Consider the following 26,675-nt stretch of genomic DNA (forward strand, 5'->3'; position numbering starts at 1 on the left):
ACATTATACTGCCTGCCTGCCAATCAGCAGTCAACAGACTGCTAAGCAGCAGACTGTGTGATGTCTACAGTGGAGTGAAGTGTCTCTTACCGTCACACACTGGGCAGCACTGTCCAGGCAGAGTTACGGGGTGTGAACAGCCAGAATTATAGCAGGGCTTCCGACTGCAGGTCACATGACCATTTGTACATACACAGTGATTACAGCGGTCCGCAGGGTCGGGAAACTCCTGGTTGTTGGCATACTCCACACCAGCATACCTACAACCTGGAGAACAGACACCCAAACACACACACACACACACACACACACACACAGACATGTAGATAGACCTTCATTGTCTTCAAATGTTAAACATTCCAGCAGACTACACAATCACACGACAGGACACACTGTGACATACCCTCACAGCTCTGACAGCACTGCCCCGGAACAGGAAATGGGCAGTCATTGGCTGGACACCGTCTTCTCTCACAGGTTACAGTGCCTTCCCGACACACACATGTCCCACAGGGGTCCGATTTGTCTGCGAACACTGCCCCATTAGCATACTCCACTCTGTCATACATACAGCCTGCAGGAGAAGAAGCAAATCCACAGATTCACAGAACATCAGATTCGACCAGCATTGAGCTGTGGAGCAGACTTCAAACTTTTGAATGACTGTTCTCTATCCAGTATTTTTTTTACTACACCACTACTTTATTTTACTACACCAACACAACCAGCTTGACTAGCTTGACCAAGGTAGTAAACGTGACTAGCCAGTAAACACATGAATAACTGAAGGACTTAATGTGTGACACTGTGATCAGCAGCACTGGAGCTCCTCAGGGCACGGTGCTGGCCCCTCTGCTCTTTACCATGTACACCGTGGATTTGTGTTGAGTTGTGTCACATTCAGTGGTTTTCTGATGACACAGCTATTGTGGGTTGCATCAGGGATAATAAAGGAGGAGTACAGGTGCCTAGTGAGAGATTTTAATATTTGGTGCCACAGGAATCACCTGCAGTGTAACACCTTGAAGACCAAGGTGCTGGCCAGCAACTTTCGGTCGTAAACTTATCTATGACCATGCAAGTTGACCAGCATCACTTTGGTTGACCGGAATGCCCAGAATAGCCAATCTAGAATGTCTATTATGCAGCATGACCACATTCATTCACTAGTATGACCAACTTGACCTAACTTATCAACTAATGTGACCAGCCTGTCAACCAGCTTGGTTGATAGGGCAGTTAGTCCATTTAACCCAAATTAAATCATACAGCAATGGAAAAAAATAAGAGACCACTTAAAATGATGACTTTCTATGATTTCTATTGATTTATAATAAAGAGGAAGATGGATGATCACAAGCCATCAAACCAGGCTGAACTGCTTGAATTTTTGAACCAGGAGTGGAATAAAGTTATTCAAAAGCAGTGTGTAAGGAGAACATGCCAAATTGCATTAAAACTGTGTTTAAAAGCAGGGTTATTGCACCAAATATTTCTGATATCTGAACTTAAAACTTTATGAATATGAGCTTGGTTTCTTTACATTATTTGAGGTCTGAAATCTCTGCATCTCTTTTGTTATTTCAGCCATTTCGTCAAATAAATGCTCTAAATGACAATATTTTTATTTGGAACTTGGGAGAAATGTCTTAAGTGGCCTCTTATTTTTTTTTTCCAGAGCTGTATGCTATGTTGATTAAGACCTGAATTAACTCACTGGGGCATGTTTTTTAGATGACCAGCTTTCAACCATGTTGATCATCAATGACCAGCTTAAACCCTCTGAAGCCTGCTATCAGTGATAGCTGGTGCTTTTTTCAAGGATTTAACCAGGTACACTTCAATAGTATCAGCAAGAGCTGAAAAAATAAAACATAAAATCCAAGTTTTTTCATACCATCGCAGGTTCGACAGCACTCCTGCAGGATGGGGTGGCTACAGGGAGCGAAGGGGCATGGTCTATGGTGGCAGCTCACTGTTCCATTGGTGCATGAGCATGACTGACAATTGTCATGGGGATGGTGGAATTGCTGCGTGTGTCTGTATGAACGTACTTCATAAACACAATCAGCAGGAGGTGCTGTAACACAATACATTACAATTAATAACAGGAGTATGATGATGTTTTATGAACACTGAACACTTTTTTTGTGAAAGTGTGAATAATAAAGAGAGAATTTATTATTATAAAAAGATTCTGTAACACTTTCTATGAATCCTAAGTGCATTAACAATGCCTTATATGGCCTATATAATATAGTATAATGATCGTCAAAAGCTTGTATAATAACTTACAAGTACACTAGTATACTATGCAACTTTGTTATATGTCTTAATGTTTTAAAATCTGTTCATAAGAACATTAGAAACATGTCTTTTTGAATTCACACACTTGTACCTTATAATGAGTTCTGTATGTTTCTATAAGTTCTAATAATATGCAAGTTTATGGTGGTCAAGGTATTATGCATGCTGTGTAATGCATTATTAATGCATTTATAATGCATCATAAATAGAAGATTTATTGGAAGTGTCCACAAAAATTGCATTTATTTCACAAGGTGTTTTAACCTGGACATTGAGGGCAGCACTGTCCTGGACTCAAGATGGGATTAGCGCAATGTAAAGAAGGACATCTCTTCATCAAACACTGCACGTTACCATTCTGCAGAAATCAGAACAGAAGCGTTTAACCAAGTGTGAACTGAACTTTTCCTGCAGAGCAGATTTTTTTTTTATATCAGGGAATTAAAGAGAACACATGGCATTACTCACCATACAGTGGCATTCCCTGCACCTGTCATTTGGATGAGGAAAGGTGGCTCCGTTTGGATAATTGTTCCCTGCATAACTGCAACCTAGAAGAAGAGATAATTGAAAAAGTGATGTAAATTTGTGCAATTGTGTTCAGGGATGCCTAGCAATATCAGAATCTTTGACAGATCAGTATAAAAAACGAGGCCTAAGGGCCGAACAGTTCGTGTTTTATCTGTGAGTCAAATAAATACATTGGATATTATACGAGTGCTGTCTGATCTTCTTCAAATATCGGATTATCTACTGTGGATTCAGCAAGGGAGAAGTATTTGGAAGTTCAGCCTGTTTGTTGACTTTTCTGAACTGTTGTGTACCATTGCAGTTGTTCTGGCAGCATGTCCCCTGGACAGGATTTTGGCAGATGGGTCTGGAACACTGCTGTTGGCAGTTCACTGATCCCCCTGTACACACACACTGCTCACATGGGTTTGTTGGATTCGGGAACGTTTCTCCATCAGTAAACACACGGTTATCAAATAGACAGCCTGTGAACAGAAGGCAGACAGAATAGAAGATCGTTAAAAACCTTAAATAATGTAAAGGCATTAAATAACTTTAAGGCATTAATCATAATATAGCACGAGCATGATCAGCGCACCAATACATTTTGTACTAACAGAAAGTAATGTAGCATTGCTATGACAACATACATGACACTGCAGATACTCCTGCCACAATCAGTTTTGTGCTGCATCATTTTATGACTTTTGTTTTTCAAGAGTAACATGTAGGGATATTCAGCAGTTTAAAATATTTGGCAACAAAAAAAAAAACAGCAAAAAAACGTATTACGCTAAAAAACATAATAATTTATACCAACCAATGACTCATTTCTTTTAATCAAATGGCAGGTTTAGGTTTATGCTCTACTTGCACAAATTAATCTAAATAAAGCATTCACCATCACATATCACAGGTGGTATCAGTTTCTTACCCCTACACAATCTGTCTGTTTTCTATCTAAAAGATCTAAAAGTGTATAAAGCTACATATTAAATTAGAAACTTCTGTGGTAAATTCATTATTAGAATACACTTCTAAGATACACTGTATGACTAAAGTAACACTGCTGATGGTGCCAGCTAGCTAGTTAAATTTGTGACAAAAGTAGACTTCCTATGATAATTTTTACATTGTGTAAATTTAGTGGAGCTACATATCTCTATTCTTATTTTCTAGTTGCAATCTCTGTACATATTATATCGTTCATTCTATCATAAATTTACTTACATTTAGTTTTTTTACTTAGCTAAGCTGTGTATTCTATCTTATGTCTTATTGTTTTCTGTGATTAGGCATTCATCAAAGCATATCACTGCTAGTACTCGTGTATATGATTATGTATGTGACAAATGAAACTTTGAACTTGAACCAGAATAGCCTGGCTAAAGTACATTTCTGATAAAAATTACTGAGGTACATTTATTACTACTGCACCGCTAAGCTAGCTAGTCAGCTTTAACCATTAGAATGTTTTTTGTTAATGTCTATCTACCTATACTCTACTCTAAGCTCAATTGACCTGTATGAACGGGCATTTCTGCCTTGGGCCCAATAATTCCAGGCAGGCTTCACACTTGCCACAACTTTTTTTTTTTACTTTTTCATTATTTATTTTATTTTATTTGTATTCTTTTGCGATTGGAACGAACCCATGATTAAAATATAAAGTCTTCCTTAGTCTGGGTGTGTTTTTACCTGGACACTGGGCACAGCACTGTCCAGATGGGGTCTGAGGGTTGGAGCAGGTAACCGATGGGCACTCTGGCTGACGGTCCTCACCACATCTCACTGTACCATCCTACACATATAAGAATAGACCTGTTGATCATGAAAACTAAAACAGAGCTTCTATAAATAATGTGAGGTATATTTATAAAACTACATCTACAGCTAAACTACATGTTCAAGTTGCACATGTTTCTCACCAGATGTGCAAATCCAAGTCTAGTAGAAAGCCTTCCATGGACAGTAGGGAAAGTTACTCCAACAAAAGCAGAATAAACTATTTTTAAATCACTGACTAAGAATCTGTCCTAATACTTTTGTCCTTATCATTTATATTTGTACAGCTGCAGTGACAGAGAGATATAGAGTAGCATTAAGTCTTGAGTGTAAATGTACCTGACAGGTGCATCCCTGACAAGGCCGATCAGGATCAGGAAATCTTTGGCCGTTTTCGTAAACCCTCTGCTTATACAGACAGTGATTACAAGTTGGACAGCAGGCTCCTGAATTAGAGACAGATAATAAAGTGATTAGAAATATATTTTAATTAGAAATAATCTTTAATGTATTGATGATTATGAGATTATTCTTCTTATGTGTCTTAATGTGTCTTTCTGCTAAAACCCACTTTTTTTTTAAATACAATAGGTGTCTCTGAGCTGTATATGCATTCTGCATATGAAACTCTTCCTCAACCTCTATTGTCTGCTAATAAAAGAAATTACTCAGAAAATGAGTCGATCTACGTCAACCTGTGAACCAGTGACACATCTTGACAGATAAAAGCTAACAGTGCTAGGAACTTCACGGCAGTTTGTTCCCATGTTATTTGTGCAAATAACACATCTGTGCTATATGCTTTGCCCAGTAATTCAGAGCTAAGGGACAAATGGTTAGAATTTGTCTATGAAACACCACCAGCGAAGTACAATTGAGATAGGTAGGTTTATATTTAAAACAGTTCTGTTTACACTAGATAAAAAAAAAATTGTTCCAACTGCCTGGGCGGGTCTGCTGAGGCTCAGCCAACCCTGGGGTGGATTTTTACTTTCTGGACTGTGTGTAAGTAACTAGGTTTACATAGTATCGCCAGTGAATTTTGCATTTTACAGAGACTCTTAAGACAGGTCAGTGGCTGAACTGCACTTTGCAGGGCATTACACATGTTGTAAAGTCACATATGACATTACAAAGTCTGTTATTAGTGTAAAAATGTCTTTAAAAAGTGTTGTTTGTCTTGTTGCTGCCTCGCAGCGCTGTTAGCCAATCAGAGGCAATATGTTTGCATGTATAAATATTTATAAGCAAGAGCCAAAATCCTATTCCCCCACAGGAGAAAGCAACGTTATAACGGATCCCCGGAGCACGTTTTTTAACACAACCAGCTCACATGGCATTCATTCATACTAGATACCACAACTAGACATTTTAAAATGAATGAAATGGAATGAGACCTTTACATCATATTACATTAGCAAACATGTGGTTGCTTCAAGCATTATTTCAGAACTAAGCTATATAGCTTGTTATGTCTTGAATATAATAAGGCATTTTATTAAATATATTGCATAAAACAGATGTTTATCTCCCCCACCCCTCTCTCTAACACTCTCACTCACCAGGTTCGATATTGGGATGGTGACAGTTTGGACTAGCACACCCTGAGATTGCACAAATAACCTCTCCACTCACACATGAGCAGGTCATGCAGGGATCGGTCTTTGAGGTCCACCTGGCACCTTCGTCATACTCTTTGCCATCTGACACACACCCTACACACACACACACACACACACACACAGCACAAACGGTTCATCAATGACAGCAGCTCTTAGCAGAACTGATATGTGGTTCTGTTATGATGTAGTAGTAGTAGGGGAAAGGTAAGACATTACACCACTTCTGCTAGAGGGGGTACAAAGCCTTCCAGCCCTGGGAAGTTAGGGACAAGATCAAGCAGAGATCATCCAAAACATTCTGATCTCAGTAACGCTCTTAATTTTATAGTGTTGAGTGTAACCTTTTTTAATCAAATAGTGTAGTGGCTGTATTGGTGTGCATTACCTTTGCAAACAGGGCAGCAGGTGTGAGGGTCTCTGACAGGGTTTGAGCAACGAACAGCAGGGCATCTCTCCTTATGGCACCTTACATTACCTCCCTTCACCACACAGACATACATCAATATGCTGTCAATACATATATTTTTGTCAATTAAAACAGAATTAAATCCTGACAGAAATGCTTCTAATCTAGTAAAAACCCAACAAAAGCAGTACAGACTATTTTGTATACTGACACTGAACGACTGAGGGCCCAATACTTTGTCCACATAGTGTATTTGTACAGCTGCAGTAAAAAAATGAAATAGAGTATCAGATATAAATTTACCTGACAGGTGCACTGGTGACAAGGTTTTTCAGGGTCATAAACTATTTGGTTATTTTCATAAACACGCTGCTTGAAGAGACAGCGATCACAAGAAGGACAGCAGGCTCCTGAATTAAAGACACATAATGAAGTTTTAAGAAATATATTTTTAATGTACACTTATAAACTGTAAAATCTTATACCAAATGAAATCTTCGTACATTTAGTCTCCATGTCTAATATTTATCATGTTTGCATTAAAACAATAATTATTATCAAGCAATATAATCTACTAAACGTGTCTAATTCCTCTGGCAGATCATTTTGCTTTCAAGCTTTATCTAGTAGGTAAAATCAATTAAAAATGAAAACTAAAAAATGAGACAGAAAAAGTATGTTTATCTTAAAATATGATTTTCTTTTGTGAGGACTCCCTTTTTTGCCCATATCTGTGTGTTTGCTGTGGATTCTTCTGTGGCCTCATGCCTTGTTTTTCTTTGTGTTAACAAACACAAAGTATCTTTTTATATTCACACAAGTCTGATTCATTTGCCCTGCCTGACAACAATAATCCCAAAAGGAGAAATATTAAATATTTATACAAGAATTAAGAGGATTTAATAGGTTAAGGTATCATTTCTTGCAGTGTTAATCTCTCTCTCTCTCTCTCTCTCTCTCTCTCTCTTTCTCTCCCTCACCAGGTTCAGTATTGGGATGTTGGCAGTCTGGAGGAGCACACACACTCGTTGCACAACGCGCCTCTCCAGCCAAACAGGAGCAGGTCGTGCAGGGATCAGTTCTAGAGGTCCATCTGGCACCTTCCTCATATTCTACACCATCTGACACACACCCTACACATACACACACACACACAGAAACACAAACACAACATGAACAGTTCATCATTTTTCAAACATAACTACTGCTGTCAGCATGTGGTTCATAGGGGAGTGGAATGACTGTTTTCACTTTGGTCATTGGAGTGGGACCCCTGATATCACTAAAATTGTACCTATTAATGATACCTATAAATAGGGTTTTCAGTAAGCTACTTAGTTAGAAAGCATAACTGTACCAGTTATGTTTGTTTACTGCTGCTTTTCCATGTGTGCGTAACAAGTCGGGGTGTATGTGGGTTGGGTGTACAGTGTTTTTTTGTTGCCAAGATATCAATATGCCAGAAATGTACCTGAACAGGCATAGGTTCCCAAATACCATGCCATTTGGGGACCATATGGGTACTATCTATGGGTTCTATGTTGGGCCTACATAGGAAAATCATATTAGGTGATGGGGCCAGGAGGCACTTGTGCCTCCATGGTGGGCTGTAATGATGGGGCCAATTTGAGAAGCCCAACTGGGTCTTGGTAAAACACATGTACAAACCCACTCAGAGCCCATACCCACCTGAAACCCATCTAGCTCACATTCAACCCATGGGAGAGTTTTTTTTTGTCCTGATTGTCTAAAGGTGTATTTCATGGGTAACCCCTCTTGCCTAGGGTGAGTTTTCTAGTGTTCTTGCAGATAAACATGAACCTGTTGGGACCATGCCTAATGTCAGGAAGAATCTAGAGGGCAACAAATCCTTCCAGTATTGATCTGTGAAGCTGTGGAACTAACTGTGTTCTCTGGAAGCTCGATTCAGTGTTGGGGGGGTTGGGGCTGAGGTGAACTGAGTGTATTGATGTGCATTACCTCTGCAGTAAGGGCAACAGACATGGGGGTCTCTGACAGGGTTTGAGCAATACACAGCAGGGCATTTCTCCTCATGGCACCTTACATTCCCTCTCTTTACCACACAAAGACAAAGACACACACAATGTCAAAAATTATATTTAATGCCAATTTGACTGAATATGGATATTATCTTCAGATTAATAACACATATGATGACAATACAGGCTAGTCTCAGTACATCTACACTGTATGAGCAGTATATGTCTAACCTCACAGGAACATCTGAGGCAGGGTCCATCTCCAGGGGGCTGGAACACCTCACCATCAGAATACCTTCTTCCCTCATATTCACACCCTGCACACATAGCAGGAGCACAGATCAGGGTAACCTGCATCTCTGAGGATTCAGGCTCTTAAACATAAAATTGCAGAACACCTCTATACACATGTGTATGTAATAAATGTGAGTGTGAAGATGGTTGATGGTCCTCTGGACATACAACGGTATCTTCACATATACACTCATTTCTTTTACATTTATGGTTATTTCTGGAGTCAGTCTATGAGTGAATGTGACAAACCTTTTTAATGGGTTAAAATCAGAGACCTTCCGTTAGGTTCCTTAACCCTTTCAAAGGCTTTTCACACTCAAACATTCTCCTTTATTGAACCAAATGTGGTTCATCGTTTTCCTATAAGAATGAATTGGAAGCGAAAAGTAAACGCCCATTTTCTGTACTTTTGCTTGTTATTTCAGATAAACTTTTACCAGGACAGTTGTTTTAACCCACACTAGTTAATTTGCTGTTTTATTTCCATTCCTCATTTTCCCCATTGACTACCATTCATTCTTTTGCCCAAATCTAACTAAAACCAAAGTCTTCCTTTTGACAGCTACCAAACTGCGTGCACTCCTTCAGTGCAGATCCCCAAGCTATGATCCACAGCCATACTGACCTCATCCATTTGTTGCTTTTCCATCCCTTGTTCCTCCCATTCGCTCCCATCCATTTTCATACACTCAATAGTAGAGTTTCTGTGGCCCGACAGCCACCAAAATTGATGTACACCATCAGTACAGTGCAATTCACTCTCATTAATTTTCACCAACACCTAGCATCCTTGTGGAACACATGAGGAACCCCGCATCATAGCAAGCACCTACGTAGGATACTAACTGACGAAAAATAAAAAAACTAGGTTAGCTGCACAACATTCCACTTTTTTAGTTTAAAGTTTTATTGTTTGTATAAAACTTAACTTTCATTAAGTAAGTATATCTTGTTTGTATTACATTCCCATAGCTTGGACTGTGTACTTACAGTGTACAAATGAACCATAAAATAATAACAATAATACTTCTTATTTTTAATATGAACATTGATTCAATGTCCCAACTTTAAATCTAATCAATGTCTATGAGGCAGTATAAAACAATGGGTGTTTAAATTATGTTTCTTCATCAGTATAATGCAACCAAAATTCAATAATTATTCAATGATCTATGCTATCTGGGAAGTGTGTGTGTGTGTGTGTGTTTGTGTGTGCGTGTGTGTGAGAGAGAGAGAGAGAGTTACTCACAGTGCACAGGGGGGCATGACTGTCTTCTTTCACAATGCACCTCTCCAGCCTGGAAACACATACACAAATTACAATGTACATGTACACTGATCTTAACGTAACCTAAAAAAGTAACCTGATCAAGCATACCAATAAAACCATTGAGAGAGGATGTGTATATGTGATGTAAATGTAAACGTGATTATTATTGCTCATGTGAAGGGTTTGATTTACATATTATGGACAAAGTGGCCAGTCAGTTCTTAAAGCTGGTGTGTCAAAACAGGAGAAACTGGTGTAAGAATATATTGCAACATTTATACCACATATATGGAGAGTAATTATGTATTTTGTTTGTGCTTGGTGTCTTACTGTTGATGCAAACTCACCACACACATACACAGCTCACACGGATCTGAACTGGGAATTTGATCCCCGTTTTGGTAATTCACTCCGTTTAAAATACAACCTACAAACACACACATTTATACATGACAATAGTAACAGAACTATTAATCAGACATTAATCTTTAAACATCATTTAAACAAAAACACCCTTTATTCAACCTAAAAATATCATGTTGGTACACTGTCAGTAACAGGTAGAATGTATCTTTGGTGGAACTGCACAAGACTTCTTGCCAGAGCTGTGCAACCCACTTCTTTTAGTTCTGATGCTGCCTTTGAGCATCTCTCAGCTTGCCAAAATATGCAGGTGTTAAGCTGTCAAAGAGGGGGAGACTTGTAATTACTACAGTGGAGCAAAAGAGGATGATGCACCCCAGCCCACAAGCAACAAACAGCTACTTCCATCTTAATACTAATTTAATCCTTATGACTCATTAATTCTATTAATTATGAACTACTAATAAACTAAGATATACTGTATATTACTAATAGTAGTCAGATAACACAATTGTTTAAAATGGTCATATCTGCTGGAAGCCTATCAGATTCACTCACTCACCACTGTAATCGCAGGGAGGTTGCGGCGGAGGTGGAGGTGGAGGCGGGGCAGGTGTGGTAGGGTTCCCACATGGTGTGTTACACTCCTGATTGTTACACTGAACATGTCCCTCCTATAAGAGAGACAAACAGAGAGAAACAGAAAGAGAGAGGGATGAAAATTAAAGCAATAGTTTGGTGAAGAATCATATTTACCCCAAATGTGATTTTGCTACTACACTGATCAGCCATAACATTAAAACCACTAAGAGGTAGGAGACCTATGCAATACTAATACATAACTCACTGCGCATGTGCAGACACTGCAGCGGTCTTCTGGGTGCTGCCACTGAGAGCCATGAGGATGGTGCTTACCATTATGAAAACAGCCTTGATATAAAAAAGAGGTTTTATTAATACATACAATTCAGAACGTTTTTGTAAACCAAATGTGTATTTAATAAACATACAAGCATGCACTCTCACACTCCCAAGATTACACCAGTGAGTGTAGACTGTCAAACTGTTCGCCATGTTGTCTACCATTTCTCCCAGATCAAGTGTGTCTCAGACTGCCTTCATTTAGCTTCATTGAGATTTTTTCACTGGATAACCAGTGTAATTGGTAAGTGCAATGTGTCAGCATTACAAGCGCAACTCATGTAGGTCTTACTACAACTCAGCTACTGCATGTAATAAAAAGAAAGGGCATAATGCAGGTCTTGTAGACGATACCTTTCGGCCAAGGCTGTCAATCAAATAATTTCTAAGTGTCACTTGTATTATATATCAGAATAACATTTTAATAACAGATTTCTTATTGGAAGAATATAAAAAATGGTAAAATAGGTCACTAACACAGACATAAATCCACAACACACTTACTTCGACACCTGGGACAACATTCTCCACCAACAGTTTCCACCAGCGTGCAGTCCTGAAGGGGACAACTCTGACTGCTGCACTCCACATTCCCATTCTGCACACATTTAAAACAAGCACACACAGTGTATTCTCTGTGTATGTTGTTCAGTCATCTTAGCAAAAAAACAAGATTCATTGCTGTAGAATTGATACCATTGTGTGTTTGATGCATATTTCTCCCAATATGGGGTCAATCAGTTCAGCTTCTATTCAAGGACAACTCATTAGAGACACAATACTCTCTGCATGACTGAACCAAACATTTGACAAATACACAAAGGCACACACACACACACACAAAATAGTCAGAGAAAAGACTCACAAAGCATGTGCACCGCAGGCAGGGGTTTGTTCTGGATACAAACTCTTCTCCATCCGCATACGCACCACCTTCATACTCACAGCCTACAGAGCATGAGAACACATCACATCAATGAACATCCTCACAGCCCTTACTCACAATTGTGTTTGGTTTTGGTATGTGTGTATGTTTGTGTGTATATATGTGTGTACCTGGTAGGCAAACATGGCAGCATGCCCCCTGCGGGAGGTACTTTCTTGAACAGGACAGTGGAGGACAATGCTCATCCTCACAGTTCATCCGTCCATTCTACAACACACAACATCACACTCACATTCTGAACAACCTACACACAGGTACTGAGCTACTGACAGCATATTAAAGAGTAAAAAGGGTGAAAAGAGTGAGAATGTATAAAACAAAAGAGAGAGAGAGAAAGAAAGAAAGAGAATATAGAAAATAAAAGAGAGAGTATAAAAGAGTGAAAAAGTATAAAAGTGTGAGGGACCATAAATGAGGGGAAAGAGTGAGAATGGAGAAAAAGAAAAAAGTATTACATTGGAAGAGATAGAATAAATAATAAAAAGGGAAATAAGAGAATGTATACGTAAATATAGGGAGAAAGAAAAAAAAGAGATAGAAATTAGTATATATAGGAGAGACAGAGACAGAGAGAGAAAGAAAGCAAAAGAAAGTAAAAAATAGGGAGGGAAAGAAAAAATAAAAGATAACATAAGATAAAGGGGGAGTGTATGAACAAGGGAGATAGGTGAGAAAAAAAGAGAGAGAACGAGAGCCATGAAATCCTAAATTAAATAAATTCATAAAATGAATTAAATAAAATCTGTGTAAATAAAAGCTGCTATGAGCTCGTACCTTACACACACAAGTAGTGCAAGGGGTTGGTCTGAATATGTCATTATTGCTGAACATCCTGCCATTATAGGTGCAATCTGTGCAGGAGTGACAAAGAGAAAAAGAATGAGAGAGAAACACACAAATACAGGGTCAGCAAAGAAATCCTGAGAAATAATGGTAATCTGTGTGCTGTGTGCTGTATTACAGCAGAGTGAGGTTAGTGGGATGAACAGCTAGACAAGTAGTGAACTAGCAGGCTTCAAGGATCTGATGTAAACATTAGTCTTGGTGCCAGATGCCTTCAGAAGTCTTGTGGGGTTCATGCCTTAAAGATCCGAGCTGTGTTGGGCACTAATTTGAATATGGGTCAAACTAACTTTTTATTATGACTGTACAAAATGGCATGCTGTAAGACATGGGGCATTTTTAAAGATTGTTTTAAAAGTAACAGGACTTTCACATCCTCATATTGTGTTTCAGAATGACCTTAAATTGTTTTCTGCAGAATCTACACTGTATACGTGACTCATAAAACTACACTACATTGTTCTACTTCTCTACTCCTCTGTCCCGAGCTGTGTTGGGCACTACTCCTCTATCCCATTATTCTCTTTGACCTCCTTTAGGCCCTATGTTTTTTACCTTTAACTACTATTACTTTTGTACTTCACTATTGTAAGTCGCTTTGGACAAAAGCGTCTGCCAAATGTAATGTAATGTAATGTAAGGGGCTCTCACAATATTAGGTAGATGGTTTTAATGTTATGGTATATCAGTGTATACAGTCTGATGGAGAAGTTCCACAAGGGCACTACACTCAAAATACATGCAATTCTGCAATTATTGATTTTGTAATTTAAAATAAGTGTGTCCTTCTAACACACTTATGCACAGGTTAACATAAAACAATGTTATAGCTTATTTGATTGAATTTAATGTACAATATGATAAAAAGGAATTGCACCCAAAAATAACAGGTAAAGAGAAATAGTACTCCAAAAAAAGGTCATATTTTTATATATGGACAAAATTGGGACGCATTGCTTACTTACTAAATTCAGGTGTTTACTTTAGTTCTATTGCAACCGTTAGTGAACGATTAATGAAAGAGTGGGTGTTTCTTTATTTATAAGTTCATTGATTGGTATTATAATAAGATGTTACCAATCCAGCAATTCCGTTCAGATGAAATTTCTTTCCTCTTAGACATTCCATAATTACTGGAAAGTAATAAATTATCAAGTGGGACTCAAACTCCAGCAGGTTCAATAACTGCAGACCTGCTATAATAGCTGTCATGAGAACCCCAACTCCGAATTTACCTATTTGTATAGGTTTTAATGGGATGACATAGTCCACTAAAAAATCCCCAATACACATGTACCTCTAGTGTCTTTTTACTTAGAAATTCAACAAAAGACGCAATTTGAATATGGGTCAAACTAACTTTTTATTATGACTGTACAATATGGCATGCTGTAAGACATGGGGCATTTTTAAAGATTATTTTAAAAGTAACAGGACTTTCACATCCTCATATTGTGTTTCAGAATGACCTTAAATTGTTTTCTGCAGAATCTACACTGTATAAATGACTAATAAAACTACACCACATTGTTCTAGTGGGGTTATTACTAAATACTAGAGAATAAATACAGTCAGTGAAATACCACACGCTTTAGGCCAGATTAGGTGATCAATCCTTTTCCTACAAATAACAATATGTAAATCATAATAAAGTACACTTAAAAAAAACTGAAAGAATAAGTGATTTCTGCTAAAATAGAAAAAATTGTTGATAAATGGTTACTCATTGGAAGAGCTTAAATGATTAGTTCAATTAGTTACTGATAACCCCTTGTTTATAGGTCAGTACAGTATAAAGACATTAAAAGGCCTGTCTGAAACAAAGCCCTCCAAGCAGAAACTAGAGGCATGTTACTCCACAAAAAGGGGTCAGTTAAACACCCACACAACCCCCCAACCACACATACACACACACACATACACCCACGCACCACAGTTGTCTCTGGAAAGACATGCAGAAACAATTAGTCGGAGAGGAAGAGGCAAAGCTGAGTGGAGGAAGGGTCAGATTCTAAATTAAACTAAACCTCACTCATTTCCACCTCACTCACACACAGTCTGAGAACCGTCCTCTCAGCTTAAAATAAGCATAATCATCACAAACGACAACTGAGGAGCCACATGATTTTAGAAGTGGGGGCAGCTGAAGGAAATGGGGGAGAAAGGCACGCTTCTAAACAGGAAATGTTCTAAACAGGGAGGATGAAGCAGACATTACTAAATTACTGCATTTTCTTGTACACACATCAGACTGCTTCCTGTTTGAAGTTAAAGTAAGCCTTCAAACAAGCATAAAATGTATAGAACAAAAGTATTGAGACTATCTGTTCTGTAGTTATTGAGTCACCAGAGCGTTGGCAACCCCACTTCGTAACATTGTTGGACACTAATTGGAATATCCATGTGGGAAGGAATTTCACCAGCTGACTTGTTCAGTTCACCTGTGATAATGGGGAAGAATGAAACACCTAAATTGAATTATTAAGTGATGTGCCCCAATAGATCATATAGTGCAATTTGTGGAGACACACTTAAACAACACAACAAACAACATATTCAATCAAGTCTGACAGGAATTACCATCTTTAAAGCTAAATATATAGCAAAACTATTGAAACTGCAGGTTTCTAAGATGCTTTCTATGGTAGAGCAGGGGGCTTCTATAGGCTTGCTGAGTAGTTGCTAGATGGTTACTTTGTATTATAGCTGAAATAGTGTTGCTAAGTGGTTTCTGTAGAGTTGCTTTCTGCTTGCTAGGGTCTTGCTATGCAGATGTTATGGTATCCTAGGTGGTTCCTATGGTCTTTCAGTTGGTTGCTAGCATGGGGTTAAGTAATTGCTGTGGTTGGTTCATTTTTACTAGTGCATTAGAAACACTGACACATAAGAAAGTTGCACTAACCCGAAGTTGCACTCCATTTTTTCCGATGGGACAAAAAACTACTAAACAATCCAAAGGAACAATGCCAATAATAATATTATATTAAAACTCTTAATGTCAAACCAGTAAAATAATAAAAGTGCACACTTACTTTTTTCTGCAAGAACACATATGAAATGAGACAAACAGCCAAAACTGAGCTGTACTCATAAAATAAATAAATAAATAAAACTGGGGAAGAGAGATTTCACGTTTTCTCCACACTTTAATCGGTTTGATTATCAGATTATTCAGCTATTACAGTACAATAAATATCAGGACCAGAACTGTGGTATAATCACAATAACACACACAAGGTCATGGGACTAGAGTGCCTTGATCTTTGACAATCTGCCTTTAGCCTTTTGTAGTCCAAAAAAGGAATGGAAATTGTTGTTACTGGACTAACCAATAAAAACTTACACATAACTACTATACAACTATCCACAGTACATTTCAGAAAAAAAAACATTAAACATTATCATTCCTGATAGTAACATTGTTTTTTGTGTTTTTTTAAAAGATAAATCATAAGACCTCATCACAACATTGTGAATAGATTGGCCAACCTCCGAACAACTAACAGACCTCAGCTGCACTCATGTTACTCAAAGCACATTTTTGGGCCTGTTCTAACTAAGCTTGGCCACACTGACCCTGTATTAGTCGTGGGCTCTTTGTCACAAGAAAGTATATCACCACTCCTGGCATGTCACTGGCTCGCCTGTATCTTCATGTATCCACTCAGTGAAACATGAGCCACATGCGCGGACATAGCACTGGGCCTTCCCATGCCCTGGGCAACGAGCATCTTGGCACAAATCAGGGCACTCCACTGGAGCCACGCCAGCAGGACATCCAGAGAACCAGGGCAACTCAAAACAAAACCTGCAGACATTGATACAAAGATGATGGACAGATAAACACAGTAAAAATCACTTTCCTACTCTAAATGATCCAAAATGAAAACCAACTGTTACCTGAGGTCAGGAGTAATTGGCAGCCAGAGGCCCATTCCTCTGACTGTTGAATCATGGGAGTTGTAATCCTTGACAAATGGTCTTTGCTCCTCCCACTGTCGCTCCAGCTGACCAATTATGTAACATCTTTCCTCTAAGTCCTGCCCAATCCACTGCTGATTCACCCAACGAGATGGCAGAGAGCTGATTGGGGGGCAAATACGCTTGATGGTGGACAGAGAATGCACCTCAGCCACGCTCATTTGCAGCCGAGCATGAAAATAGAAGCGAAGATAGTGCTGTCCATGGAAGAAGAAGTTGCACTGGTCTTTATCGTAGCCACTGACTCTAAAACCAAACACATCAAATCCTGCCCTGTCCAGGCCAAAAGGATTGAAGCCGTATTTGTTAAAGCCATTAGGAAAAAGTTGACTAACAAGTTCCTTAGTGGTAGATGAAATTAGCGCTCCATCCCCTTTCATGCCAAATGCAGTCATGTTGGCTCGGTTGAAGCCATATCGATTGTAACCATAAATGTCATAACCATCCTTGTCAAAGTGATCCCGGCTAAATCCCTCCCTACTGAACCCATTACAGTCCCAGCCCATCTGGTCAAAGCCACTGCGGTCATATCCTTGTACATCGAATCCTTGTTTGTCGAACTCACAGTCTGAGTCTATGTCCAGGCCTTGGCCTTTCGCACTCTCTGCAAGTGAGCTCAAGCCACAAGGCTGACGCAAGCCATTGCCTAGCTGCATCTTCCAAGGTACGTCAGTGGAGTTACAAGGTGAGCCAAGAGTTATGGGTACATAGACACTGCAGAGCTGCTGTTGGGGTTTCATTACATCCTCTGGTGATACTCCAAATGGCTCCATCTTCAGGTAGTACCACTCTGAAGGGAACAGAGTAGCTGCTTCAGGATGCCTCTCTTGCCACTCGGCCCACAGGTGGTCCAGGAAGGCACAGTGGGACAGGAACACAGGGTCATAGACACAAAGTGGAGATGCCATGTGACCCCCCACCCAGCGCTGGAACAAGGCGCCAGCCAACTGAAGCTGTCGGGAGAAAGACATGAATTCTGGCTCAGACAGCAGGATTTGGAGTGTCACAGCATCAGGCAGAGAGACAGAGGTGTTGAAGCGACGCCGAAGACATGGTTCCCAGGGTTTTTCTGCTTGCTGGAAGGGGTGCAGTCTCAAGCAATCACTTCCAGACATCCCGTCCCCACCAAACACATTAGCCTGCCAGGCATAGGACGTGTCCTGGGCACCCGCGTCCACGGACCACTCAAGATATGGAATGGAAACACTGCACGATGAAACAGCCCGGAGTTCACGCTCCACCATCCACAAGAAGTAACGGTGCCAAGGCAAGAAGTATACATGGTAATTGGCCTGGGGAAGAAAATCAGCTCGCAGTCTGACAAAGCTCTCCCACAAGCCTGATCACACAACAGATACACAACACATTCAGTTATGGTGCAATCAGACTGTTCTCCTAAGGCATTTAGCATGATTTGACTTACTAATTGACTATGATTTGGCAATATTAACACAACAGGAAAAGTGGCTCAGATCCAATTTTCTCAACAATTCAAATCCAACTGACATGCAAACGAGCAATTCCTAATGAGACCTGCTAATTCAGAGGTAATCAATCAGAATGGAGTCAGCAGTAACAGACAATTCCTTAGTGGTCAAGTTAGTGTGCAGTGAAGGCCAGCTACAAATTTGGAAGCAAATTGTCAAAAAAGAGAGGAACCAAGGTCTGTTATTTCACTATCCTACCACTAAAAACCTCCCTCACAGCTGTTTTTCTTTCCTCAGAAAGTTGTATGAATTTGATATGGCTACTCAGACCTAGTCACATTGCCACTTGTGTTAAAAAGGGCCCAAAAGATTGGATTTCGGGCTACTTTTACCTGCTGTGAGAACATAGTCTTTGTTTTTGTTTTTAGTGTAAATAAGCGACCATTACGAGAACAATTACCAATTCTTTTTTGACTCTCAATTTTGTCAGCTGGTGAACTTGAAAATCAACTGTTTGCAAAGTTGTCAAATGCATCATTAGATCTGTTGCTCTTAGGGCGTTTTCACACTTAGAACATTACTGGTGGATTGCTTTTACATTCAGGAGCTTCTCCAGACAAACGGTAATTTTCATATGAGAAGATTTTTATCTGTGCAAGCCAGAATGAGACAAAACAAAAGGGAAGCATATTATAGTAACATTACATTTTAAACTCTTAAAACTTAATATTAATCTTTATTACAGTAAGAAGTGTGTTTTATTAGACAAATACATAAATACAAATTGAAGAGATAATAATATGATAAGTTGGATGACCAGTCACACTGTAAAATTAGGCAATCGCGCAACCCCACACACAGCGCAGGGAGCACCAGAGCACCAGAGTCTGCTTGAAGTGAACTTTCGACCACTGATTTCAATAGGACCAGAGATTGGTACTCTTCACCCCTCCAGTCCTCAAAAACAGATTTTACATTTGACAGCAATCGAACCAGTAAAAAAAACAAGTGTAAAAACGCCCTTATGTTGGAGATTTACTTGCTGTTAACTACGTGTTTGTGTATGCATGATGACTGCCTTGCTTATCCTGTACCTGTGTTATGTGTTTTTTGTGCAAATCTTTAGAAATGACATTGATGCGTATGTGAAGTGCAGTACACACAAAACCACTACAGGCAGTGCATCACTCTGCATGTCATAAATGGCTAAAAGTTTTGAGAAGCAGCTGTGTGACCAAATTCAAAACTACTCACATCTTTATGATGTGTGGGAAAGGAGCCGACAGTTTTGTCCAGCAGCTGTCAGAACCCTGAGTTGCCCTCTAGTGGAAACCTCCAGGAACAAGTGTAGCACATGGGCAAGTATGTGACCAGTTACGTTCACAATGCAGCTGGTCATATACATGAGCACACGACCAAAAGCAAGTATATCTCTAGCCTTAGAGTACCCCTGCAACCCTGTTGCTGGCCGTTTTAAAATATCCAGTTCATCTCAAGGATTTATTAATAATTTGATTTGTTTTCTCAGTTATCTTAGTGCAAAACATAAGCATAAAGATATATAAACTAAACATAAAACATATGCAGGACAGAGGTACTCCAAGACCAGAATCTGGAACCGTTACATAGAAAAAGTAGACAGACAAACAACATTTACTTTGGTACACTGCTTTGTACCTGATTTATAGTAGACTTTTTGAATGGCCATGTGGTATTCTTCTCTCTCAGACTGGCTCATGTCTCTCACCTCCTTGCGCTGGGTGAGTTGCTGACAAGTGCACTCCACCACACCCCTATAAGTGCACACACAGGCCTCGCAAGCCATTTGGAAGCCCTCGCCTGGCCGGTAGAGTCGGCCATTAAACCAGCAGCCACAGCGTGGGGCAAAGTTTAAATCCGCAGAGCGTTGACCCAGTGAGAAACTAACCACCTCCAGCTGATCTGTAGTTCCACTCCGAGCCACACGCTGGCACTGCATCAGGGATAGATACTCACAAACATATAGCACTGTCCCCTGTTGGCCAAACTCTTCAGCAGCACAGTTGGTCTTGTAAAAACGCCTCCTCTCACTGTCCTCATTTATTCCAGTCCAGTTCATGTTGTTATCGCCATTTAAAATGTTACCGTTGTACTCCAACATGCGCTTCTTAAGAATCCTCCACATCTCCTCGCCCCTCAGACGGTTCCCTGGCCCAGTTTCTGTTGCGTTGTATCCGAGGGTATCCCTAGAATGTGCATATTCATCCTCGCTGCTAATAGAAGGTCTGGGTAGTTTATATTGGCGATAGCAGCAAACTCCATGGCTGCACTGCTCCTGACAGGCGCGACGGCTGGGAAAGTTGTTAGCATTTCCTTTACAGCCACTGTAGAGAAAATGCTTACATGAGCCGGAGGTGGAGTCAAAGAACCAGCGGTGTATGGGATTAAATTTTCCGGGACATACACCCTCAACTTTGGGCATAAAGCAAGCCTACGGATGAAAACAAATGGAATGCTTTCGAAAATACAAAACAAATGCAAATTCTACAACACACAATATAATTTGCAGAAACTAGAGATGGCACATTAATATGAATGAGTATTGGTAGTGTGCTGATACTGATACCCATGGCACAAAATATACAATTGGTCTTTAAATCAGCATTATGCAAGAATTTGTATTTTTGCTCTGGGACTCCCCCTGCAGTTTTGGAGCATAACTTGCTTACACTCCACGACAGTAAATACAAATCGCTTTTTGACCACCACCTGATGGACAGCTGAACATATGCATTTCTGACAAGCTGAGAGATACAACATCTTGAATTGAGTGGAGCATGTGAACTGAGGCGGTAGAGTAATGTTACAGGACTGTACACAAACACGACCTGGATTACGCTGTGTTATACAGTTTGGCATGAGATTTAGTTTTGTAATCAGAAAGTACAATAATATTGTGTCATCTCTAGTGTAGATCTATAAAATTGAAATGATTCTCAAGTCTAATAGTGTCTAAGTACTATCTATTTTCCTAAAAAAAACTTTATTGGGAGTCTATCTACTCAAGTCACTACTCTAAACTTTGGTACCTGAGAGCTTTTAGCCTCACACAGTCTCCCCACTGTGCTCGGGGGACAGGAACAGCTGAACCATGGTTCAGAGTGCATAGCCTGGCACACACCTCCATTCTGACAAGGGGAGGACTCACATGGATCTGCAAGAGGAACATTGGAAGAGCTCAAACCTCTAAGGCTATGTTCAGACTGCCACACAAATCCAGTCTGATCATCTTATAAGATCTGATTGGAGAAACATATCTGGTTTGCCTGCAGTATGAATACAGCCAAAAGGATGATCTTTGTACTAAGAACCAGAACAGTGACCAAGAAAGCAAAAAAGAGAATGCTAATTTTATCATAATGAGTATAATTTGTAATATCATAGAATGAAAGGTCTCTCTCTCCCTCTCTCTCTCTTTCACACACTCACACACATACAGATCTACCCCTCATCTACCCCTCATCCACCCACACATTCCTTCCTTTCTTCTTCTAGAAGTTTAAAAGAGTGTAATTACAAGTAATTACTAAAGTTAATACCAAATCCAACCATAATCATTACAGCACTTAAGGAAAAAAAAATAAACCGTTAAAGAGGGAGGGAGATTTTGCGGTGATACCACACACCAGGGGGACTTCCATGGATCAACAGCATATTAACAAATGCAGACTATTGCTGCTATTGTAGAAGGATGGGTATTCCAGCCTTTTGTGTGTTTATGATGTTCATGTTCAGCTATTGCTCAGTAGACGCTGATATGACAATGTGTGTAATCATATATGATGATAAAGTACGTATCTTTATTACTGGTCAGAAGTGTCACTCACCATTTGAGGCGGTACACTGGACTTTCCCTGAGGTGCACGAACACATTGTGTTCCTGTCAACTTCCCAGCGTGACCCCTCCTCCATTACACGGCTCTCCCACGTGCAGGTTCGCCTCACACACTCGCAGGATTCCAGATACTGCACTCTGGCCTGCAGCTGCTCATGCTGGAGACACACAGGAATAAAACATATCTAAACTGAGACGCTGTGGGGTGATAAGAGACAGGCTGCACATGCAAACCACCTATTAGCTGAAAGAATTCTGCATGTGCGAAAACGTTCTGAAAGTCGATGTTAGAGACTTGGTTATTTCAGTCTAAGAGGGAAATATCAAGACATAGTGTTCTTTTAATTTTAATTATAGTTTATAATCTTTCAATATTGTTCACATAGAAATGGTCTTCATAGGGTGTCTTTTTTTTAAAAGGCCAATAATACAGGACAGTAAATTGGGATAAATATTTTAAACCTAAGTGAATAAGAGAGAATATTCTAAAAATTTGTGAAATATTTTTAACTTTGTAATTAGGAGAGCATATTCTAAATCTTTGTTAAAAGAGAAAATATTCTAGAACTCAATAAAGAAAATGTTCAAAACTTTACAGTTAAGAGATAGATGAGAAGAGAGAGAAAAGATAGAACTTCCAGGACACTGTGGATATGAGAAAATTGTTTAGAACTCATTGAATAAAAGAGAATATTCTTTTCAGCAAATATAAGAGAATAATAAAAAAACATGTTCTAGAACTATGAGAATAATGAAGAACATATTAGTCCTGTCAATGTACTTGTTACAGTGGTGGTCTTATTGTGAGCTACTTCCACAACACATGCACGTAGCAGTAAGAATGGCCTGTACGCCCACCTGGGTTTTAAGCATGGCCAACATGGTGTTGACGTTTTGTAGAGTGTCGTCTATGCTGACAAGGTTCTGGGCTGGCTCGCTGGGGGCCAGTTTGTCCTTCGGGGTCCCTGGAGGCCCCAGCCTTGTCCCAGCAGTGCGATCTGGCTCGTCATGCACCACATTAAGCTCTGGGTCCACAGACTTCTGGGCAACAGGGGTCACTGCTGTGCTCTGTGTGGGAGGGGGGAGGGGGGCTGAAACACACACACGCACACACACACATACACAATCAATGACAAACACAGTGTATAAAAGTTTAATTTTACTCTGTTTGTCAGTCATCAATCTCAAGAACCCACCAGCTTTTCAGTGGAGGAATCTATTTAAAACAGAGTATGAGGCATTTCCAGTTAAGTTTGTAGTCTTGAAAGTAACTCCATGGAATAACCCTGTAAATCATTACAAATGTACAGGGGTGTATGAAGTTATGCCTGATATGTAAACTGTTGGCATATTACTAATTGAATGCTCTACATGTTATTCAGTAAGTACTGTTATTATTATATTAAATTCAGTTAGAAGGTAAAGATCACCATAGCATTGAAGTGAATTGTAACCTACAGACTCCGGGGCATCAAAGGGGTTAAAATTCTGATCATGAGATGCCTCTAACAATTGCCAACAAGAGAGAGCAAGGCCATTTGTGCTCTCTCTGACTCTGGCTGCTGAAGCAGCACAACTCAGGATTTCTAAACAGTGATCCTCATATCAGATCTGAGCCACTTCTTCTGTAACAGCAGGTCATGTGATTTGTTCCTAGTATCCAGTGTTCTGTATTTGACAAAAGTGACCTAACAACAGGGTCATAGATGCAAAAGGCACACTGATGCTCACAGAGACTCCACCTTGAAAATAAAGGATCTGCTGCTAACATTAATATTGGTGCCAGATACCAAAAGACACTTTCAGAAGTTGTGTGGCAGAATAAGGTGGACCTACGCACTTTTTAAGCAGGTGTATCTAATGTTAAGGCAAACCAGAGTACATTCATAGTCATTGGCTGTAGACGGCAAAGAAAGAAACCCAGATGGTTAAATTACTATTTACGATTTTGATAGTAAGGAGAATGCATGACTGATATACTGTATATAAAGGGCACCTGGACCCATTTAACAATATCATAAACAGAACATTATTTTTATACCTGTTTCACTGTCGCACACCCAGGGGCGCCTCTCATAAGCCTTGGTGGAGAGTTCTGCAGTCTGCCAGTAGCCCTGGAATCAATCAAACATTCACTGCTGTAAATCTACTAACAGGAATGTCAGTTCACTCTCTTAGATTCTGTTAATATTAATGCAAATCTGTTAAATATTAAAAACCTGGAAAAACACATTGTTCAAATCCTGTTCACTGCATACACTATATGGACAAAATAAGAATTAGGTCACTGGTTCATTCATTGTTTTATTGAAATCAAGGGTATTAAAAAGGGTTTAAATATAGAGTGTATATAACTGCAAGCAGGTGAGAACATGAAAGAGAAAATGTTTTGGTCTGTTTGAAAGGCAGAGAAAATTCTATAACCATGAATGAGACAATATTCCACAATTGAGTGAATAAATTTTATAAATGTGTAAAGAGTGGAACACATGGAACAAAAATGATTCAAGATCAGTGGGAGGAGCTTCTAGAATAGTGTAAATGAATTTAATAGTGTAAATATATTTAAATATAAAAGAACAGTCTAGAACAGAGAAATAAGAGAGGACATTATAGAGTTTTCCAACGATCAAACACAGTTATGACACACAACCAAGCTAATTGGAGTTTAAGGTACTCACACTGAACTTGCTGGTCTTGTTCCCTGCAGTACTGGAGAAGGTGACCTGAAGGTCCAGTGGAAGCTCTAGGTTCAGTGTTTGGTCCTGGTCCAGTTCCAGCACTGTGGTCTCCGTACACTCCACAAACAGCAGCAGCTTCTTGGGCTCAAGGCTCAGCCCGAACCTCACCCAATCACCACTAGTGAAAGGGTTTCCACCTGGGAGCGTCAGGACTTCAGGTTTCAGGCCATTCTGAGAGCGGTACTCCAGCCGCAGCCAGTTGTCCCGGGTGCTGGAGCTGAGGCGCAGCAGGGGCAGGCCATCCAGCTGCAGGGCGGCCTCTGAGCTCAGGGATATGAGGGTTGCTTCAGAGTTTTTGGTCTGCTGTCCAACCAGATGCAGGCCGAGAGAACCCTGAGAGGAACTTAGCAGGTAGACGGAGAAATCCCGCGGGAGAGTAAGGTGAGTTGTGCGAGAGCGGAAACGCCATGCCTGCGCTTCCGGCTCACGACCTTTGGCCTTGGTGACTCCTCGGACAGAGCGAGTGACGCTCAGAGCTTCCAGGAGGTCAATGACTAATAGGAAAGACAAGACATCTGCATCACTCACGACCACGAGAATATTTTACAATTCTTGTGTTTCATGGCTTAAGATGAAACCACTTGTCTAAATTGTTGTTCTGGACTAGCCCAAGCTAGTCAACCAGTCAGTCTAAGCTAGTCAAACAAGCTGGTTGGTCAGCATTACTATCCAAACCGTATGACCAACTTGACAACCAACATGACCAAGCTGGTTGACCAGATTTACTAAACTGGTGTACCAGCTTGATTTAACTTGTTTACCAGTATGTTCAGCATGCTGTCCAACATGCTTAGCTGGCTTACCAGTTTTGAGAATGTTTTCTCCTGGATGAACAGCTTCTCCACCACCTCCGCTCATCACAAACCAGCATATACCATCTGCACCCAGCTACCAACAAAAGCTGAAGCTAGATTATTCTGCAGGGTACTCAAAACTGATGACCAGATACCCCTCACAAGATGTATTTGGTCATAATAATTTGGGATTTGGCCTTTGTGAAAGTGTTTGAGACCTTCACATCTGATTTATGACCATGATCTCACTAACACTCTTGTCGCTGACTGCAATTAAATCCTTAGAGTAATTCTCTGCACTAACACTCTAGTAGAAAAACAGTAGAGACAGTTACCCAAACAAAAGCACTATAAACACTTTTTAATAACCTTGATTTTAAAAGAAACAACGAATGTGCCCCATTACATTTGTTCATATAGTGTATCTCTACTACAAATATATTTTTATTGAAATGAAAATTGTGGATTTTTTTTTGTCTCACCTAAAGAACCATTTAAAGCACCTTTATTTTAAGAGTGTATATGCAGTGCTGTTAAGAAAATATTCAGCTATATTTGAGTCGTCATAATACTTTGGCTTCTCAGTGCTTT

At 39.8% G+C, this 26,675-nt stretch overlaps 1 protein-coding gene across 2 annotated transcripts in view; it reads right to left on the reverse strand.

Annotated features, from left to right (window-relative positions):
- Positions 1 to 26,675, reverse strand: part of kcp (kielin cysteine rich BMP regulator) — a 46,463-nt gene that overhangs the window by 15,617 nt on the left and 4,171 nt on the right. Inside the window, exons 2-27 of one of the 2 annotated variants that reach the window (XM_049483469.1) lie at positions 25,231 to 25,784; positions 24,591 to 24,663; positions 23,408 to 23,640; positions 22,542 to 22,707; positions 13,199 to 13,275; positions 12,535 to 12,631; positions 12,344 to 12,426; positions 11,983 to 12,076; positions 11,405 to 11,487; positions 11,120 to 11,231; positions 10,542 to 10,621; positions 10,174 to 10,222; positions 8,862 to 8,947; positions 8,611 to 8,704; positions 7,611 to 7,763; positions 6,934 to 7,040; positions 6,610 to 6,703; positions 6,165 to 6,317; positions 4,942 to 5,048; positions 4,516 to 4,618; positions 3,132 to 3,302; positions 2,776 to 2,858; positions 2,572 to 2,665; positions 1,898 to 2,080; positions 404 to 574; positions 91 to 267 (exon numbers count right to left, since the gene is read on the reverse strand). In XM_049483469.1, coding sequence (XP_049339426.1) covers positions 91 to 267; positions 404 to 574; positions 1,898 to 2,080; positions 2,572 to 2,665; positions 2,776 to 2,858; positions 3,132 to 3,302; positions 4,516 to 4,618; positions 4,942 to 5,048; positions 6,165 to 6,317; positions 6,610 to 6,703; positions 6,934 to 7,040; positions 7,611 to 7,763; positions 8,611 to 8,704; positions 8,862 to 8,947; positions 10,174 to 10,222; positions 10,542 to 10,621; positions 11,120 to 11,231; positions 11,405 to 11,487; positions 11,983 to 12,076; positions 12,344 to 12,426; positions 12,535 to 12,631; positions 13,199 to 13,275; positions 22,542 to 22,707; positions 23,408 to 23,640; positions 24,591 to 24,663; positions 25,231 to 25,784 — 3,477 coding nt within the window. Of the gene's footprint in view, positions 1 to 90; positions 268 to 403; positions 575 to 1,897; positions 2,081 to 2,571; positions 2,666 to 2,775; positions 2,859 to 3,131; positions 3,303 to 4,515; positions 4,619 to 4,941; positions 5,049 to 6,164; positions 6,318 to 6,609; positions 6,704 to 6,933; positions 7,041 to 7,610; positions 7,764 to 8,610; positions 8,705 to 8,861; positions 8,948 to 10,173; positions 10,223 to 10,541; positions 10,622 to 11,119; positions 11,232 to 11,404; positions 11,488 to 11,982; positions 12,077 to 12,343; positions 12,427 to 12,534; positions 12,632 to 13,198; positions 13,276 to 21,743; positions 21,809 to 22,541; positions 22,708 to 23,407; positions 23,641 to 24,590; positions 24,664 to 25,230; positions 25,785 to 26,675 lie in introns of those variants that run through there. The other variant, XM_049483470.1, reaches the window with a different exon arrangement.

The sequence above is a fragment of the Astyanax mexicanus genome, chromosome 9, assembly GCF_023375975.1.
Source record: "Astyanax mexicanus isolate ESR-SI-001 chromosome 9, AstMex3_surface, whole genome shotgun sequence".
Lineage (NCBI taxonomy): Eukaryota > Metazoa > Chordata > Actinopteri > Characiformes > Acestrorhamphidae > Astyanax > Astyanax mexicanus.